The 19,612-nt window shown below is 41.8% G+C and overlaps 3 protein-coding genes across 4 annotated transcripts; 2 read left to right on the forward strand and 1 right to left on the reverse strand.

The window, feature by feature from the left end:
- Window positions 1-1,169: 1,169 nt before the first annotated feature.
- LOC132798601 (DNA topoisomerase 2) lies at window positions 1,170-7,826 on the forward strand. Of its 2 annotated transcripts, none has more exons than XM_060810524.1 (5): window positions 1,170-1,469; window positions 2,790-3,377; window positions 3,439-4,707; window positions 4,772-6,889; window positions 6,955-7,826. In XM_060810524.1, the coding sequence occupies exons 2-5, from the start codon at window positions 2,820-2,822 to the stop codon at window positions 7,318-7,320; spliced, it is 4,311 nt and encodes a 1,436-aa protein (XP_060666507.1). In that variant the 5' UTR covers window positions 1,170-1,469; window positions 2,790-2,819; the 3' UTR covers window positions 7,321-7,826. The 2 variants fall into 2 exon arrangements, with proteins under 2 accessions (XP_060666507.1, XP_060666508.1); XM_060810525.1 differs by lacking the exon at window positions 1,170-1,469 and adding an exon at window positions 2,533-2,714.
- A 413-nt stretch (window positions 7,827-8,239) lies between these two features.
- On the reverse strand, window positions 8,240-10,540 carry LOC132798602 (ran GTPase-activating protein). The gene is made up of 5 exons (XM_060810527.1): window positions 10,291-10,540; window positions 9,549-10,230; window positions 8,978-9,488; window positions 8,731-8,913; window positions 8,240-8,655 (listed from the first exon to the last, which is right to left on the reverse strand). Exons 1-5 carry the CDS (start codon window positions 10,394-10,396, stop codon window positions 8,326-8,328), a joined length of 1,812 nt encoding a protein of 603 aa, XP_060666510.1. The 5' UTR covers window positions 10,397-10,540; the 3' UTR covers window positions 8,240-8,325.
- Window positions 10,541-10,708: 168 nt separating this feature from the next.
- On the forward strand, window positions 10,709-19,129 carry LOC132798600 (general transcription factor 3C polypeptide 1). Its single transcript, XM_060810523.1, has 6 exons — window positions 10,709-11,147; window positions 11,205-11,751; window positions 12,006-12,732; window positions 13,013-15,043; window positions 16,409-17,805; window positions 17,891-19,129. The coding sequence occupies exons 1-6, from the start codon at window positions 11,048-11,050 to the stop codon at window positions 18,858-18,860; spliced, it is 5,772 nt and encodes a 1,923-aa protein (XP_060666506.1). The 5' UTR covers window positions 10,709-11,047; the 3' UTR covers window positions 18,861-19,129.
- Window positions 19,130-19,612: the final 483 nt, after the last annotated feature.

Raw genomic sequence — 19,612 nt, forward strand, 5'->3', positions numbered from 1 at the left:
GAGAGTCTAAGGCAAGTTCAAGTTGCTTCCGTGACGTCACATGGCGATACGTAGTTATACGCAATGGGTAACTGACCTAAACAATTTCATTACTTGCAAATTTTCAGAACTGCTGATGGCGCTTTTTATACTCTCTGATTATTTCAATTCGGAGCATTCTCTGTTTACAACTAAAACAAGTTTTAGCTGATCGCTCATAAATGTGTTTGAGTGTGTTCACACTGTAAAGTGCAACAAACCCCATATAACCGTTGGTCAAGGTCAGGTGACCGGCTTGGGAACAAAACTTGTTTAGCTGGCCATTCTGTTCTTTTAATTTAAGTTAAATTACCTTTCTACCTTGTATATCTAATTATCTACACCTATCTCAGCAATGTTTCTAATCCCTGTGAAATAGAAATATCAAGAAATGCATTTTTCCCCTGTTGCTTTTTTCACATATTCAAAATAAGGACCGTTTTATTAACATGCCAATAACAATCATTAAAAAAAAAAACGTTAAACAAAAAAATATTAAATTTGGAAGCACGACGGTTATAATTTAAATTTAAGTGCTGCCACACAGTTAAAAAAATTATAATTCGACATGTTGAGTTATTTGGTATTTTTATTTCCTCGGCGTCATCGGAAATGCTATGTGATTTCAAATGCCTTATCGATATTTATCGAATTTCAATCTTCTGTTTTCAATCATCTCTTTACGTTTATTGGCATTCTCATATGTTTTTTCGTATTCTTTCGAAGTGTTTATTTTAATAAAAATCAATAAATTCAGGATTTCATCTACTTTATTTTGAAATATTATTAGAATAACAAATGGAAACTAATGCGCCTTTAATACGTAACCGTCGATAAGATTGATCAAAATATAGAAATATCGATAATTGTCACCAGACGACATACAATTTATTGAAATAAAAATGTAGTCAGATGACAATTATCGATGTTTATATATATTGCTTAGAAATAAAATACGAAAAAATAAACTACTTTAACAAAGCTAGTTAAAAAAAAAAACAAATAAGTCTGAATTTGTTGAAAATAACAATTTGTCCAATAATAAGTGATTTTATAGCTACAGGCAATCATCGATGTCTTTTTCCATAAAAAGCGTTGTTTGCAACAATTGAGAGTACATGAGCTTATCGATATTGCAATCGATGTTGATTAAGGTACGCTTCATTCGGGTGGCATCTTTTCAAGTAGTTGGTCGTATTATTCCTTAATACAGTCGTATTAATCCTTAATACAACTAATTGCTGCGAGTGTATTTTAGCATTAAGTTTTACTCAACAATATCTACCATCATTGTCATCAAAGTGTGGTTTTAAAAACTCATACCACGCGTACGTACCACAATACAAAACGAAGTGCGGCGTCGTTTATTGTGTGTGCAATTTTTGCTGTGGCGGCCGCGCGGTTCTTTATCCATTGAACAAACGAACAAATTCTTGCAACTAAATAAAAAGGTGAGCGAATTACTTAACCTATTTGTTAAAACAACAACTTAGCAGAACAGTTGAACAATTAAATGTTAAGAGGTTTAGTGTTTGTGGCCAAAAAAGAGTGAATTTGGCCAGCGGCATCGCATTTGCAAATTAAAAATGGCGCTGCCTATGTAGATAGAATTTCTGTGCGTGAGTTGTGTATACGAAATTCCCTTACTCAAGGCAAAAAACAAACAAGCCACAAAACCATCTATTAATTAATATAATATGCATGTATACACAATTTTCTTTCGAGGCATTTCGGTATTTTTGTTAAATGGGTTCCTTGCGAAAGCCGGCATAAAAACTATTAAAAAGAGAATGAGCAAGAAAGGTACATGTGTACCCGACCACGAACATAGCTGTGGTGCCGTCATTTAATCTCCTTTGTTACATAATTACTGAAAAGATTTGTTAAAATATATCGTTTTTTATTCGGATTTTTGCTGTTGGTTTTTTTGTTGCCCTCGATGGAAGATAGATGCATTAGCAGCCGGCTCAACAGTACAGCGAACACTTAAGACAGGGTTGTTTAACACATGCGTTGCGCGCGCTCTTTTTTCTTTGGCTTTAAATACACTTCTTCTCGCTCTTACATGGTATTTGCTGCAGCGCGTAACTGCCTGCAGTCGTTCAAATATGTTATTCTGAATGCAAACACAAAATACTCAACGACTGGATTTTGTTGACTTCTGTTGTGCAGAAAATACTCTTAAACGACAACTTTATAGAACGCTTAAATAAATAAAAATAAAACTGAAATATTTTAGACGACTATACTTTCCATAATACCAAAGAAAATTAGATTTCTATTGATATCAATTTGAATTCTTGAAGCAACTTTTTTGCAATTATTAATACTGTTGATCCTCACCAAGCACTTCTCAAAAGATGACAGAATAACATATTTCATGTTAAAAAATAACTGAAATTTGACATTAAATAGAGAACATGTAGGTTCTTTCAGTATACTCAAGGTATATAACAAAATTACCTTAAAAAGAGACAGCATTGAAAAATGTATACAGTAAAAAATATAAAATAAAACAGTTCTCTGGAGCACTGTACTAATCTTATGGTGAAATTGCTTATGTTTCGTAATTCTATTAAGAAAAGCGTTGGCTCGTTTATGATTAATCGCAGTTTGCCGTTTGTCTTTCTATTCGTAAATAAAAGCACAGCAAAAACAATAGCACCAACAGCAACTAGAAGAAGAACGTTTAGTGGGTACAGTTATGCAAAGTTATTCTTAACAGTTTTTCAATAAATTCATAATTCTATGTTGTGGTTGTTTTTTTTTAGCACGTTCACACGAACAATAATAAACTCAAGATGCAGAACGGAAACAAAGCCATGTCCATCGAGCAGATGTACCAGAAGAAATCGCAACTGGAGCACATCCTGTTGCGTCCCGACTCATACATTGGCTCCGTTGAGTTCACGAAGGAATTGATGTGGGTCTACGAGGCAGAGGGTAATCGTATGGTGCAGCGTGAGATTTCATTTGTGCCCGGTCTGTATAAGATATTTGATGAGATCTTGGTAAATGCGGCCGACAACAAACAGCGCGATAAATCCATGAATACCATTAAAGTGGATATTGATCCCGAAAAAAATCTGGTGTCTATATGGAACAATGGCCAAGGTATACCGGTCACCATGCACAAGGAACAGAAGATGTATGTGCCAACGATGATCTTTGGACATTTGTTGACGTCGTCCAACTACAATGATGATGAGAAAAAGGTTACGGGTGGTCGCAATGGCTACGGAGCCAAACTATGCAACATCTTCTCACAGAGCTTCACTTTGGAAACGGCGACTAAGCAGTACAAGAAAAGTTTTAAGCAAACCTGGGGCGATAACATGGGCAAGGCGTCTGATCCAATTGTACGTAAAATAATTATTTTGTCTTAACCGCGTCTAATTATAATTCTATTGAAAATTGTAGATTAAGGACTTTAATGGCACGGATTTCACCAGAATTACATTCAGTCCAGATTTAGCCAAGTTTAAAATGGAGAAACTGGACGAAGATATTGTGGCATTGATGTCGCGACGCGCCTATGATGTGGCTGCCTCAACAAAAGGCGTTTCTGTCTATTTGAATGGCACGAAAGTGGGTGTGAAGAATTTCAAAGATTACATTGATTTGTTTGTGAAGAATAGTGAAGACGACTCCCAACAACCAATAAAAGTGATTTACGAGAATGCCGGCGAACGCTGGGAAGTTGCTTGTTGTCCCTCTGATCGTGGATTTCAACAAGTCTCGTTCGTAAACTCCATAGCAACGACTAAAGGTGGTCGGCATGTTGATCACGTAGCGGACAGTGTTATCAAGCAGTTGATTGAGGTGCTGAAAAAGAAAAACAAGAATGGCATCAACATAAAACCGTTTCAAGTTCGCAATCATCTATGGATATTTGTCAATTGTTTGATTGAGAATCCCACATTTGATTCACAGACCAAGGAGAACATGACACTTCAGGCCAAAAGTTTTGGCTCCAAGTGCACCCTGTCTGAGAAGTTCATTGGCAATCTAGCCAAGGCGGGCATTGTTGAAAGTGTGCTCGCGTGGGCAAAGTTTAAGGCGCAGAATGACATTGCCAAAACCGGTGGTAAAAAGTCAACTAAAATCAAGGGAATTCCCAAGTTGGAAGATGCCAACGAGGCGGGCACAAAGAATTCATTGAATTGTACTCTTATCCTCACCGAGGGAGACTCAGCCAAATCTTTAGCTGTCTCTGGCCTAGGTGTCATTGGTCGCAACTATTATGGCGTCTTTCCACTGCGCGGTAAATTGTTAAACGTGCGCGAAGCATCATTCAAACAGCTAACCGAGAACGCTGAGATCAACAACCTCTGCAAAATTATTGGATTGCAGTATAAAAAGAAGTATTTAACCATGGATGATTTAAAGACACTGCGCTATGGTAAAGTAATGATCATGACTGATCAGGATCAGGATGGTTCTCACATTAAAGGATTGCTTATCAATTTTATACACACAAACTGGCCCGAACTATTACGTTTGCCCTTCCTGGAAGAGTTTATTACACCTATTGTGAAGGCAACCAAAAAGAACGAAGAGCTTTCATTCTATTCGCTGCCTGAATTTGAGGAATGGAAAATGGATACACCCAATCATCATACGTACAATATCAAGTACTATAAGGGTCTCGGTACTTCGACATCCAAGGAGGCCAAAGAATATTTTCAGGTATATGGATTTATAGTGTTATTACTCTCCAATTTGTATTCATATTCTGTTTCTATTCTTGCAGGATATGGAACGTCATCGTATATTGTTCAAGTACGATGGTGCAGTCGATGATGATAGCATTATGATGGCATTTGCCAAGAAACATGTCGATTTGCGTAAGACCTGGTTAACCAATCACATGGACGAAGTAAAGCGTCGCAAGCAGCTGGGTTTGCCCGAGCGTTATTTGTACACCAAAGGTACCAAGCATATCAGTTATGCAGATTTTGTCAATTTGGAACTTGTGCTCTTCTCGAATGCTGACAACGAACGCTCAATACCAAGTATGGTAGATGGCTTAAAGCCTGGTCAGCGGAAGGTTATGTTTACGTGTTTTAAGCGTAACGACAAGCGTGAAGTTAAGGTTGCCCAGCTGTCGGGTTCCGTTGCCGAAATGTCATCGTATCATCATGGTGAAGTCTCGCTGCAAATGACCATTGTGAATTTGGCGCAGAACTATGTGGGATCGAACAACATTAATTTGTTAGAGCCACGCGGTCAATTCGGTACTCGTCTCACCGGTGGAAAAGATTGTGCAAGCGCTCGTTACATTTTCACGATAATGTCGCCACTAACACGTCTCATTTTCCATCCTTTGGACGATCCATTAATGCAGTATCAGGTCGACGATGGCCAAAAAATTGAGCCGACATGGTATATACCTATTATACCCATGGTATTAGTCAACGGCGCTGAAGGTATTGGTACCGGCTGGTCAACTAAAATAGCCAATTACAACCCTCGCGAAATTATTGAGAATTTACGTCGCATGATCAACGGCGAACCGCAAACAACAATGATTCCGTGGTACAAGAACTTCAAGGGCACAATGGAATCTGTTGGGGATAACCGCTTCTGTCATTCGGGCAATATTCAGATACTTCCAGATAATCGCATCGAAATCACTGAATTGCCTGTTGGCGTCTGGACGCAAACGTATAAGGAGAATGTGCTAGAAGCATTGTCCAACGGCACTGAAAAAGTTAAGGCGGTGATTTCTGATTATCGTGAATATCATACCGATACAACAGTGCGATTTGTCATCAGTTTCAATGCGGGTGAATTTGAGCGGCTTAGGGCTGAGGAAGGTGGTTTCCATCGGGTGTTTAAATTATGCTCATCCATATCCCTGAACCAGATGCATGCATTCGATGATAACAATTGCCTGCGTCGCTTCCCCTCACCTAAGGAGATTATGGAGGAATTTTTCAAACTCCGCTTGGAGTATTACAATCGTCGCAAGGATTATCTTGTTGGTCAGCTCACAGCTCAATCCGATCGACTTAGCGATCAAGCCCGCTTCATTTTGGAGAAATGTGAGAAGAAGCTGGTAGTGGAAAATAAGCAGCGTAAGGCCATGATTGATGAGCTAATTAAGCGTGGCTATCGTCCAGATCCAGTTAAGGAATGGCAGCGGCGCATTAAAATTGAAGACGAAGCGGAACCGGAAGATGATGGGGACGAAGAGGAGCAGGCATTATCGTCGTCTTCTAAAGCCAAGGTTAAGAAAGAAGTGGATCCTGAAAAGGCATTCCAGAAGCTGACAGAGGTCAAGAAGTTCGATTATTTACTGGGCATGTCTATGTGGATGCTGACGGAGGAGCGTAAAAATGAATTGCTTAAACAGCGTGATAACAAACTGGAAGAGCTCGATAATTTGATAAAGAAAACGCCGCAAATGCTCTGGATGACTGATCTCGATGTGCTGCATCAAAAGCTGGATGAAGTGGAAGAAAAGGAGCGACTTGAAGAACAAGGTATTAATTTGAAACAATCCAAGGCGATCAAGGGCCAAAAGGCTGTTGCTGGTAAAGGCAAGGCAAAGGGCAAGGCTGCTGCTGGCAACGAAGACATCTTCCCCGATCCCATCGGCGAAAAGGTGGCATTTAAGGTTACTGATGATCTGCTTAAAAAGTGGCAGCCTCCGAAGGAACGCGTACCCCGAGTGAAAGCTGAAAAGAAATCAGCCGGCGATGAGGTCGATGATTTCGATGCGCTTGTCGAGGGCGGCGTTGCAAAGACATCACCCAAAGCAAAGAAGTCGGCTGTCAAGAAGGAACCGGGCGAGAAGAAACCACGTCAAAAGAAGGAGAACGGCGATGGTCTCAAACAGGGAAAACTCGACTTTACCAAGTCTAAGGCAAGTTGTAACTATAAAATTGATTACGAATACAAAATATAAAATTATTTATTATCTATTAATAGCCCAAGAAGAAGGCAAATTCATTGGATGATGATGATGATGAAGAGGAAGATTTTGAGAGCATAACGGTGGCACCTCGGGAGGATCGTCCTGGTCGCCGCGCTGCAAGCAAAAAGATTGATTACTCTTTCATTGATGATGATGATGAGGCTGCTAATGATAACAGCAAGGCTGGAGAAGATGATGATGACTTTGAGTCGACTGACGACTCACCCATCAAGCGTCCAAAGAAACGTCAGCGTGATGACGACAGCGGCAGCAGTGGTGGAAAGAAAAAGGCAACTCAGAAGAAATATCGTGCTCTTGAAAGCGATGAAAGCGATGATGCCGAATTTGTGGACGATGATGATTCGGATTTTGAAGGATAAACTATCATTTCTTCATCTCATTATTTTGTCGTGGTCTATGTTCAAGTTGATCTATGTACTATGGTATATTATTTCAAATATCTTTATAAAAGCAAAAAGAAAACAATCTGTTGTTAATCACAGGAAAGCAATTTATTTGATTGATTAAGTAAAAAGATTTCTAATATACCTATGCGTAAGACCGAATAAATATGTATCTAGTTGACACCACACATAAACCGATCCACCATAATCACATACACTTTTATATGTATAACCAAAAAGAAAAATAATTTTTTTAAATGTCACAATTGTCCATCCCCCACGTCGAAAGTTTTAACACATATTTTAATTACTCATATTTGTATAACAACAACTTCGCAACATTCTTTAATTGTAGTTTTAACAAAGAAGCGATAATCCACCAATAACACGATACTATACATATTATACAATCCGAATATAATGTTTTATTAACGTAGTTACTTTTTTCATGTAAATAAATTTATTTTACGTTATTTTGTGGATGTACCGGGTCTTTATTGTATTTACTTACTAGGACAGGCAGGAAAAAGTTACTTCGTCTCAGAAAACTATTCAAACAAATAAATATACTTATTTGAATAAAATTGTATAATTTTACATTCATTTTATTTGGAGTATTTTGTTTCTTTTGACATACTTCCGGATATTCTATATTATTTTTATTTATATATATATAAAAAAAGTAGTTTTTTACTTAATATTTGCAGCTGCTTTTAAAACAAACTAACTAAATGTCAAGATTTATGTATATACTACTTTTTTAAACATAATTTATTTACATCTCAATTTTTCTTTTATACGTGAAAATTTCTCACAATTCTTTTCTTTATTATCCCTTGAAATTTCATAAAAATTCTTGCTTAAGACAAACCAACCAAATCTTAAGATTTAAAAATTTATTTATAATTTTTATGCAAAATTTATTTAGTAGGACAACAATATCCTAAATACGAATTGGCAAACATGACGTTAGGAATCTAGTTACACATCAAGTTTTTCAAGAAATAGTTTAAATGTATTTTTAATATTATCATTGGCAAACTGTTGTTTTTCCAGAGCTTCGCGCAAAGCATAGCGACAGCTTTTAACATCATAGTCCGTTTTGAAGTGCTCCTCACTTCGCAGCAAGCCAAGCTGCTTTAGAACATAATCCAATACTCGAGTCTCTTGATTCGTTTGGATGGCATAATCAAAAGTGGCCTGATACAGTGAAATGGCCAGATCCAGTGCAGGTTTTGAGGTCTTCGACAGATGTGCGCACTTCAGTGTCGTGAAGACCAGTAGCAACAAATGATCATCGCCGTTGAATTGCTGTAATATGATATGATGTTATGATATGTAAGTTAATGTTGGCAAAAAATTAATGGGCTCATACTATCAACTTACATTAATTATATTATTCAGCGAGAGCAGTTTATCAGCTTCCAGAGAATTGAACTGCTGCAGAGAACAGGGTGTTTGACTCAAGCAGAACTCAGCTGGTGTGCAGCTAGTATTGGCGGCAATAGTGTTACCATTATTGCCAAAAGCAAATGTATTGTTGCCGGTTCCGACGGTGTCATTAAATAGCTAGAAGAATTAATACATTGCTTAACATGCCGTAATCAAAAGTGAATTTTGTTGTCAAACTTACCTTTGGAGGAAAGTTATTTGTGGTCACGTATGCTGTCTCTTCAGCGGAATTGTCTTTGCCGTATTCCTCCTCATCCTCCTCTTCGTCGACCTCTTCGGTAGTATCATTTGGATCATATTCGTCCTCCTCATTTTCATCATAATCATCGTCCGCGTACTCAGCGGTATCATTGTCATCGTCCTGTTCATCGTCTTGGCCACTCTCGTCGCCCTCCTCCGCCGACACATCCTCTTCGAAGGGCATCAATGCATTAGGATTCAAGCTGTGCGCCATTTGCGCAATGATTTGTGCACAACCCTCGCGACCAAATGTATTTCCATCCAAGTATAATTTCTTTAGATTTGGCTTGTTCTGTATGGCGGTTATAATCATGAGACCAGCATCGTCATTGATCTCATTGTAACTTAAATCGAGCACTTCCAAATTAACATGATTCCTTTCCAAGGCCTCGGCAAACATATAGGCGCCATCGGTTTTCAACAGGCAATCGCCAAAATTGATCTCACGCAAGCTGCCAAATGTAAAAAAGGGGATTATTCGGATTATTTAAGTCTGTTTCATTGTTACTCACAGTGGCGTATGCTCAAAGACCTCGGCAATCTTGGCAGAGCCCTTGGCGGTCACCGTATTGTCGTTCATGTTGAGCAATCGCAAGTGTGGATTCATTTTGAAGCCCTCGGCCAAAGCACTGATGCCTACATGGTAGATGGAATTCTGTGGCATGCTAATCTCCTCCAGCGTTTGTAATGTCTTCAGCGTTAATGACAGCGCTTTGGCGCCCACATTCTCCAATCGATTGCGTCCGGCCACAAAGATGCGCAGCTGCAATGGCGATCCCGCTGCCTTGGCATTCTCGTAGAGATCAATCAATGCTGTAGCTAGCATTCTGCCACCCTCAGGTCCCAGGCCACAGTTGTTTAGGTACAGCTCCTGTAGCGAATATAAGACAGGTGAGCGCAAAAATTCCTCCAATCCCCGCATTCCATTGGGTCCAAGTGCATTATCGCTCAAATCAAGCACTGTCAACTTCGCGCCGGCGGCAATCAGACCAGCGCCCAGATGCTGCAGTGCCAAAGGGATTTCGGATTTGAGACGGCGTGTGAAGAGATTCTTCCATAAGGCTTTGCGAAATTCCGGATGCCGTTTGAGGGCCTCGCCAATGGCTTCGGCAGCCTCAACTCCGAGTGTGTTGCCATCCAAGTTGAGGAAGTGCACCGGCGTCTTTGAGTTTAGCTCATCAACCACCGCCTTGACTGCAAATTTAAACAAAACTTTCAGTACTATCAATATAGATTACAGGAAAAATTGCTTACCATCTACGGCTGTGTTCCAGGTTTCCGCTTTATCTTGGAACGAGATGCCTTGCTCGACACTCTCTTTAGCCGCCATGCTGGCAAAGTTAAAGTTAGCCATTGCCATAATTAGCAAATCGAATTTTTTGAAATTATAATTTAGTTCAAGTTAAGCACTGTACTTTTTTCGCAAAACGCTGTGCAAATTTCGTTTAACCTCGCAAGCAAGCACAAAAAGAGCGCTAGAAGTTTGACAACCGTTGCGGCAGCGGCTTCGGTTTGTTTGTAGCAGCTGCAATTTTGACAGCTGCTTGTGTTTGTTGCTCTCGCTGAGAAATTAGCGTCGTCTCGTTCTAGCTTTTTTGTGCAATGTGCAAAACTGTTTGTATAGTTGCACCACTTTACAACACTGTTTAACACAGCTGTTTGCTGTCAATTAGTTATCTGCTGCCTACCAACAACAACGCGACGCAGTTAATAAATTGAATTTTTAAACAAATAAATACTGGCATTTTTTTTCGTGACGTTTTTCACCTTATAAAGGCATCTACCACTTCTCGGTCGGGTGCTTAGGGAGCGGCCAAATAATTCCCCCCTGCCCATGCGTCGGGTGGTAACTTAAAACACAAAAAAAATAAATACTGGCACTTAGCGGTGACTGCAAAATATATATAGTATTGACTTTTCTATTCAGTATTAATACGATACAACGTGTTCGCAGTGCTGTAAAAATGTTTGATACACATCAATGAACTTACTAGTTTAAGGAAACTGTGACATGTTTAAGGGAACATTAATTGGTGGTGTTGGCGGCTCCTGGATCGCTGCTATATTCGATGAGATAGCATTAGAAGGCTTGGATGGCTGCACACTACCATGTAAGTGCACAAAGCAGTAGCCAACAATGATTTTTTTTATCATTTACCCTGTTTTAGGGCTATGGACGTTGCTCTCCATACGCTTGGAATGTGGACCACAGCTCTCAGAAAAATTGCAGCAACAAATTTGGACGCTGCTGCTGCGATCCATCGACAAAGTTTCGTTCTATCAATTGAAGGAGGAGCGTCCTTTGCTGCCACCATATCGACGCAGCGATGACATGGACACTGAGATCAATAACCCATTGGTGCCAAAAACATGTCCCATTGTCCGTTTGCCCTATGGACCTATCAAGGATGGCCCTATCATGGGCAACTGTTTCGATTACAGAACACGTCAGCGTGTAGACGTTAAGGAGCTGCAAGGCATGACAGCCAGCGAAGCCACTCAGCACTGGCATCAAACATTGGTTGTTGTGGCCAGTCAGGAGCTGCGTTCAATGGCACTCCAGCCGAGCAATGCGGTGATGCCCAAGTCACTGCCCATTCAGCAGTACGTGTTCCTAGAGAATGTGGGTCGCTCGCGGTACAATGGGGAGACCACGGGAGGTCCCTGGTCCGCGATGTATCACTTCAAGGACTCCAGCTTTATATTCTACATGAAGTAAGTTGCGGTTACGATTAATATTATTTAATATTCTATTAAAACCCTCGGAACCTTTTTTATATTAAAATAATTTATTTACATTAAAAATTCATTTAGGGGCAAGAAGCTTACAGATTTATGTTAGATTACTTAATTAGAAAAATATTAAAAGTCGAAAAATAATCAGTGCCATGTTATTTGCATAATATTAATATCTAATAATGTTTACGCTCTTTGATAATAATACATATTTTTAATTCCCACCCCAACAGGAACAGGTTGCGTACACTACGTTTGGTCACTTCCCAACCTTATGTGGAGCGACTTCCGACCCGTACAATTTGTTCAAGCTTGGTAATGCTGCCACGCTTTCAAAAGATATACAAGACTCATATGCAGCGTGTGCTTGAGAAGCTCTACATGGTCATTAAGGTGCGCCCAGAACGTCACATTCCCATCGCGGAAATACCAGATGTTCTCGATGAACTCACTTCAGGGCAAACCAAGAAGCTGTTGATTTCGCATGGCCTGCGTAGAGTCTATGAGTCGACACAGGTGATGCAGCCCAGCAAGCAGACGGGCAAGATGCGCAAGGTGACGGTGTTGCGACTGCGCAATCCTGATCTCAAATTCGATGAGATAATGCAACACGATAGCAATGAGGGCAAAGAGGACAAATCTACAGCGGAGTTTCTCAATCAAAGTCGCGTCTATGTGGATATGCCGTTGGAACTCGAATGTCTGCGTGCCGTCGCACGCTCGGGTACGAGGGGCATGAGCACAATCGAGGTGGCCCAGTATGTGGCAGCCAATATACATGCGGTGCGCGGTAGCCTTAAGTACTTGCAGCGTGTCGAAGAGATCAAGAGCTTTACGGAGTCGGAGGGCAAGACACGTATCACACGGTTTGTGGCCGGTACAGAGGCGGCTGCTGATATGGCTCAAAAGCAGGAGCAAATCGCTGCACAGTCACAGATGCTGCAGTGTCAGGAGGAACCTGTAAGTAGCGCAAAGAAAACTAATTTAAAATCTATGTTAGTATAACAATATTATTGCTATTTTAAAAAGTTTTAATCTGTTTGAAGTAGGTTCTTAAGTATATGATAATAGCTGGATTCACAAAAAAGTAGTATAAATACAAAATTGGTAAAGAAATTTCAAGTGGCTTAATTAGTGTAGAAAATTTGTATGTTTCAAATAAACAATTCGGTTATTTAACATAGATAATAAGCTTGCATTGCATGTATAAAATACATATTGACTTTAAATACTTTTGCAGACCGTACCATCACACGTTGACATTGTGCTGAACGACCTGCCCGAAATAACGGCCAATATACGGCACTTCACATTCCCGCCAGCTGTGAAATCGGAGAAGCAATCGCAACGTCTACTCGATCGCAAGATACTCATTGTACGGCAGGTGAACGAGCGGACTATTGTGCACTTCACCGATCTGATCAAGGTGATCAATGAGATGGACTACTATGTGAACAGTCAGGAGTCCATCTGCCGCAAAACATTGTTTCGTATGCTGCATAAGATGCAAACGGCGGGCATCATCAATGCCTATGAGCTGACGCTGAAGTATGAGCAGCGATTGCGCATCTATCGCTTGGTGACGCATCCCAAAATAGACATGGAACACGATCTGATGCGGCGCGAAGTGTTGCGGCTTAAGAGCAATTTCCACTTGATTAGCGAGGAGCAGCTGCGGCGACCCTCTCAGCTGAACAGCATGAAGAGGAACAAGGACATTTTACCACGCAAAAAGCTGACAACGAGTGCCAAGGGTATACCGAAGCCATCCTCACCCAAGCTGCTGCTTGCCTGCATCCTGCACGAGTTCTTCTTCTATCTTGTCTACGAGCAGCAGCGTGATCAGAAACCGCTGCCCATGAGCGCTGAGTTGCTGCAGCATTGGCAGAACACGGAGCCATCGCTGCAGACGCGACAATACCTGGAGGAGTGGCAGACCAATGAGTCGCATGTGTTGCCCTACACGGATGAGATTAGCTGGCGCACGTTCCTGCAACCGTTGCCCAGCTACGAGGACAAACCGCCAGGTTGGTTCTACTTTATGGATGCCTTGGAACGCATGCCATTGTCACTAATGCAGCGCATGTTTCGTGTGGAGCGCGATGGCACGGAACAGCTGCGTCCACATCTGCTTCATCAGGTACGGCAGCACTATCAGTTGCGCCAACTGAATCTGCAGCTCTTGATACCACGTCTGCGTCAGCAGCAGATCTACATTGGTACTCTGAGACTGCTCAATAACATGGGGCTGATTCAGGTTAGCGAACGACAGCAGGGACGTGATCCGCTGCAGCGTTGGGTCTACTTGAATCAACGCAGCTGCCTGCTGGACACCACCACGAGCAGTGGTCACAATTACAATCGCATCAGCGCAGGACGCAAGTACGAGGAACTTCAATTTGAGTTTGCGACGCGGGAACATGTCACCGACTATTGGGCCAAGCTGCAGCATGTCTGCATCTATACCAAGCTGGGATTTATGAAACATCGGGAACCATCGAAAGGTAAAAAGGCCAGAGTGCGTCTGCCGCAGCTGACCTTTGTGCGCAAAGTGGACTTTGATGAGGCGGAAGCGTTGGACAATGGCAGTGTGCCGGGTGATCGTCAGGGTGCCGCTGGTCTTAGTTCATTGCTGTTTGCGCATCAGTTTCGCCATTGGTCGTGGGTGAAACGCACCATTGCCACCACGAAAAGATCAATTCTGCCAAACGCTATGGGCAAGACGGCGAATGTAATGCCGGTGCGCAAGCGGATGAATCGATTGCGTTTGAAGCCAGTGGAAAAGTTGCGCAGAGCACGCGGTGTGAACGCCTGTGCGAGACGTAAGTCTGGACCACGAGATGACGTCGATCGCGATGCCTTGCGCAACATGCGCACATTGCGTGTCACCTGGACAGCGGCCGAGGATCGTCTGCTGAAGATGGGACGTGCTGTCTACTTGTTCATTGATGCGCCGCTGCCAGCTTTGGCGCTCTGCAATGTGGGCACCGTTTGTCGGGATGTGATACGTCAGTACTTGGGCATCTGCAACAAGACGACGCAGGCGTGTGTGCGTCGCCTGCAGTTCCTCATCCGACAGAAACGCGACCAACCCGATGTGCCCAATTGGATTTACGCCATACAAACACAGCCCAAAATCTGTGCCATGTACAATGAGAACTTCCTTGCGGAAATAAAGCGCGAGTATCCTGTGCGCAGTGAGCAGAACGAGGCGCTGCTCGTTCACTTTGTGCTCATTCTAAGCATGCTGCATCGCATGGTCAGCAGCGCGGTAAGTCACAAGACTTTATTCTTAAACATGCTCTCATATACAGTAGTATTCGGTTATAACGACTCCGCTTATAGTGTCCGACCGGTTATTACGACGAAAACTCGATGGTTTAGTTGGTCCCCATACAAACTTATATGAAAGGGCTTAGAACGTCTCCGCTTTTAGCGACTAACCGCTTATAACGACGAAATTTTTCAGAATTCAACCGGATATTGCGACGAAAAAAAAAATCAGCGAAATAATGCCAAAAAATTTAAGCATCAAACGACGCTGTTAGAAATGTATGTATTTAACAGTGATCGGCAATCTTGCTTGTTGCGTTCGAGCGACAGGAAGGTTCTTATATTCTCACTACTCTCTGTTAGTTTTAGCTGATAACTTAGCTTATGCTAAGGAACATGCAGGTATACGATTTATTATGGAAAAACGACGATATTAAATGAAATTTATAAATATTGTTTGTATTGTTTAAAAATTAATTTGTTTTATCTTAAAACCCTATTACGAACATGGCAACCATAAAAAACAAAACAAAACAAAAATTTGTTTTGCTCCTTTCGGTTAGTGCGTCTTCCGGGTAAACCTACGTAAAATCGTCGGTCCCTTGAAAGTCGCTATAACCGGAATCTACTGTATTTACATTCTTAGCAGGAAGAAATAAAAATATAGAATTTAATAATTCCCGACGTTAGTAAAATTGTTGTAAATCGAATCGAGATCAATTTTATTTGCCTGTGTTTAAAACTCTAAATCTAAACTTAGAATCTTTATAGAATTTGTTTACAATGCTAATATACATTGTTTGTTATTTGGAGCCCTATTTTTGAAAATAACCTAATAGACATTTCATTTTGTTTTTATAAAATAATTGCCAATTAACAATCTGAGATATCGTGTCAAGATTCCGCCTACCAATGTAAAAAGAAGTTATAAAATAGTGATCAATATGCAGTTCATGTTTTTTTTGTTTAATATAACCATGCTCTATCCCTTATTCTTAAATAACTACATAGGTATTTCTTTTTGCTTAAACTGATTTCTATCTGGCTTACTGTCTGTTCTTACTTTTCATCATAAGTGTATTAATTAAATATTACAGTTACCACAATTGTTGAGAACAATGGTACAAGCTCTTTACAAAAATCGTATATTCGAGAATATTACCACAGAATTTAAAAGATTTCATTTAAATAACTAACATAAAACTTAGAAATTTAGTATTAATTAAAAGGTTTTTTTTTTGCAATTTAGAAAGTTTATTATATTTTACTTACATATGGTTATATAACTTATAATTTTATTAACGTTTCTTCCGTACTTGTCTAAATTTCCATTTCATTCCATTACCAATTGATATATTGTCAGGACACCGTGCGGCGTCAGTTCACACTGCCCGACTACATGGAGGATTATCAGCGGCAGTTCAGGGAATGTGGGCCCTTAAATGCGGATGCGGATCAAGTGCTGTTTGCGAATCCCACCACTGAAACCGAGCTGCAGGTTAACATCGCTCTTGGCGTGTTGCACAGCATACTGTGCAGTGCCAAGGACAAGACGCTATTCAATCTGCAGGCCTTCGAGATCTACAAGAACTTCTCGGAGGATGTGCTCAGCGCCGCCTTTAATAAAGCGCGTATGGACTCGCTGCTGGTGGCTATGAAGCGTCGGAACATTCATCCAGTGAGTCGTCAGGTGACGGGACCATCGCATCTGCTCAGCGCCAAGTACAAGAGCCGTCTGTTCTGTCAGAAACTGGGTCATCTACTCTACGACACATACCATAGGTTTGAGAAGCAATTGCAGGAACAACGCGCGGAGAATAAATTGCAATTGTCGTCACCCAACTTTGCCCAGCTGTTTTTGATGGGCGAGTGGATGGCCAAGGACCGTCTACAGTTGAGCCTGCAGCTGCCTGCGAATATACTCACCGTGGACACCTGGAGCATGTCGCAGCCGGGCAGCTCCTCGACGGATCGCATACTCGATCACTACAGCAGTATCTTTGACAACGCACCGCAAACTGAATATTCCAAGCGGCTGGAGAGCGAGTGCAGTGCACGGCAAGCGGCGCGTGTTCGCTTCCATCCGGCGAATCTCACATATCGTCTACAGTGCGGCGTATACAATCAATTGTCGAAGCTGCCGTTGCGTGCTATGCACTTCTTTTGCGCCTTGGACTCTATTGGGCAGTCGGTGAACATCAGCTGTGCTCGGCTAGAGCAGGGCGAGTGTCCCTTTGCCACATGCATCATGCGCAGCGGCAACTACTTGAATGCCGTGGAGCGCATCTCGTATGAGCATCGTCCCTTACTCAAGCAACTGATTGCCGATGCCTTACCACCAGCTACATCTCAGCTGCAATTGCCACTGGATGGCTCCAGCTCCGTGGCGGGCAGCACAACGCTCACCGTGTCCGCAACCAATTGGCTGTCGCTAGTCCAGCAACTGGAAACGTATTGGCGCCAGCAACAGCATCAGCAGGAATGCAAGGATGTGGGCAAGGCGCTTGCCGAACGCACGCTCCACAAACTGACGGACTGGCGTAGCCTTTGCACTGGACTGCTGGAGTTTGAGGCGGGTAAGGAAGAAGTAGAGCGCACTCAGGATTATGAGCCATCGCTCAACAAGGAAGAGCGTGCCAGGGCGCAGGATGTGTTTGTGGTGCATCTGCCCACCATTCAGCTTCATATGGAGCAGAATGATCAGCAGCAGCAGGCCAAGGAAGCGCAGCTGCATAAGTCGCTGCTCGAGAAGGTGATCAAGTAAGTGGAAGTGAACGGTACCAACATTATTTTTATATTTTCAAGCCGCAACACTTGTCGTATTTTTGCCGTCACTTGATTGCAGCTCTTCGTTTTGGCGCTATACGGAGAACAGCTTTGAGACGCTGCTGCCTCAGCTGCAGGCCATGGATTACGATGCCAATGCCATTCAGCACATTAAGGAAATTCTCGAATACATTGAGCAACATCCACTGGGCGTGGTGGGCTTGGAGCTGCGTCGCATTTTCCCATTCAACAAACTGCTGCTGGAGATGCTGCATCAGCTGGAGGCGCACGATCTCATCAAGCGCGTGGGCATCGCTAGTCACATGTATGTGCACAAGTTGCACATGCGTCACTGGGTGGTGCACACATTCCACATTACACGATTGGAGCGAGAACGCATTCAACCGCAGGTGGCTGCCGTGTCAGCAATGCCACACGTGGCGTTCGCCAAGAAGCGCAAGGCTTCTGCTGGGGAACAGGATACGGAGCAGCCCACTAGCAGTAAACAGGCGAAGCTAACATTGGAGCCACTGCCAGTGAGTAGTGAGGACTCGAGTGATTACGAGTTGCCCAGTCGAAGCTCGAAACGCATCAGAGCGAATATCAACAAGCAACAGTCGCCATCGACAACGCAGCCAGTCACAGAAGATGTTGCTCGAGAAGTGATTGTGATGCGTCCGCAGCCCTGGATACGTGCGAATGCTTCACTGAATCGTCGTGTGCTTGATCGCTGGCTGGGCGCTTTGCTGAGTGAGTGCATCAGTCGAGCCGGCTGCACGGTGTACAGTCTGTTTCTGCGTTTCCCGCATCTCCAGCCTGTGGATATTATGCTGCTAATGGAGTTGTTGTGCCATCTGGATTGCATACATCTCATGGAGTTGGAGACACCAACGGTTCACATTGAATCTTCTTACGATGACGACTTAAAGGAGGAGCAGGTCAGCGAGCTGTACGACCCTAGCTGCACCTATGTGACAGCTCATTGCAATGCCATAGGCAGTCTCACCAGATTCATTGGCACAAAGAAGTATTCCAATGAGTTCATCTAAGTGGTAAACTAGACTAAGATAACCAAACTTTTGGAAATAATGTGAAGTTATGCTAGGACTAAATTGGTTCGCGTTTTCCATAAGCATTGGATTGAATACTTGCTATGTTTTGTGCCTTAACGAAGCTGCGTTCTGGAGCCAATTTTAATTTATGATTTTAAATAATTAAGTGGTGACAATCTAAAAAAACAATTCTTAACCTTTACAATAAAGGGCGCGATAAGCGTCAAGCATAATGTAATAATAAAGCATTGCAGCTTTTAATAGTTACCAAATGTAGTTTTTGTTTTCATTCCTCAAAGAACAGTATATCTAAGTAGCTCCTAAGTGAGAGGCTGAGTATTCTCATTTTAAGAGGTAGAAATGTGAAATGCTTAAACAATTATCATCCTAATGCCTAATGAAAGTGGGAATCTTTTGCACATTAAAATGCTGTTCTGTAAGTGTTAAGTCCTAAACTAGGAAGTGGCTCAATGGAAATGGAAATGAATGGTATTTGGGCAGAAATCAACTTCATAGTGACATATAGCACCATTTCTTTTAAGTGTTGCAATTACTTTGACTACAATCCTCAGTATTTACACTAGTTCGAGAATTAATTGAATTAAATGGCACAAATATTAAAAAGGCGGATAAATATTGGCCCATTAAACGAATTAAATAAGGTGTAATTAAATTACAGCTATCAATTAGTTTTTTTTCACTATGTTCTTTATACACCAACAATTAAAAAACAAAATCAAACTTTTTTC

The sequence above is a fragment of the Drosophila nasuta genome, chromosome 2L, assembly GCF_023558535.2.
Source record: "Drosophila nasuta strain 15112-1781.00 chromosome 2L, ASM2355853v1, whole genome shotgun sequence".
Taxonomy (NCBI): domain Eukaryota; kingdom Metazoa; phylum Arthropoda; class Insecta; order Diptera; family Drosophilidae; genus Drosophila; species Drosophila nasuta.

What these genes read in the sequence shown, in the direction of transcription:
- LOC132798600 (XM_060810523.1), top strand. Translation starts at nt 11,048, where the DNA reads ATGTTTAAGGGAACATTAATTGGTGGTGTTGGCGGCTCCTGGATCGCT. An exon ending in GGATGGCTGCACACTACCAT is followed by an intron (nt 11,148 to 11,204) that starts GTAAGTGCACAA and finishes ACCCTGTTTTAG; the next exon opens with GGCTATGGACGTTGCTCTCC. An exon ending in TGCAGTGTCAGGAGGAACCT is followed by an intron (nt 12,733 to 13,012) that starts GTAAGTAGCGCA and finishes ATACTTTTGCAG; the next exon opens with ACCGTACCATCACACGTTGA.
- LOC132798601 (XM_060810524.1), top strand. Translation starts at nt 2,820, where the DNA reads ATGCAGAACGGAAACAAAGCCATGTCCATCGAGCAGATGTACCAGAAG. An exon ending in GCAAGGCGTCTGATCCAATT is followed by an intron (nt 3,378 to 3,438) that starts GTACGTAAAATA and finishes TGAAAATTGTAG; the next exon opens with ATTAAGGACTTTAATGGCAC. An exon ending in AGGCCAAAGAATATTTTCAG is followed by an intron (nt 4,708 to 4,771) that starts GTATATGGATTT and finishes CTATTCTTGCAG; the next exon opens with GATATGGAACGTCATCGTAT.
- LOC132798602 (XM_060810527.1), bottom strand. Translation starts at nt 10,396, where the DNA reads ATGGCAATGGCTAACTTTAACTTTGCCAGCATGGCGGCTAAAGAGAGT. An exon ending in CTGGAACACAGCCGTAGATG is followed by an intron (nt 10,231 to 10,290) that starts GTAAGCAATTTT and finishes TTAAATTTGCAG; the next exon opens with TCAAGGCGGTGGTTGATGAG. An exon ending in GTCTTTGAGCATACGCCACT is followed by an intron (nt 9,489 to 9,548) that starts GTGAGTAACAAT and finishes TACATTTGGCAG; the next exon opens with CTTGCGTGAGATCAATTTTG.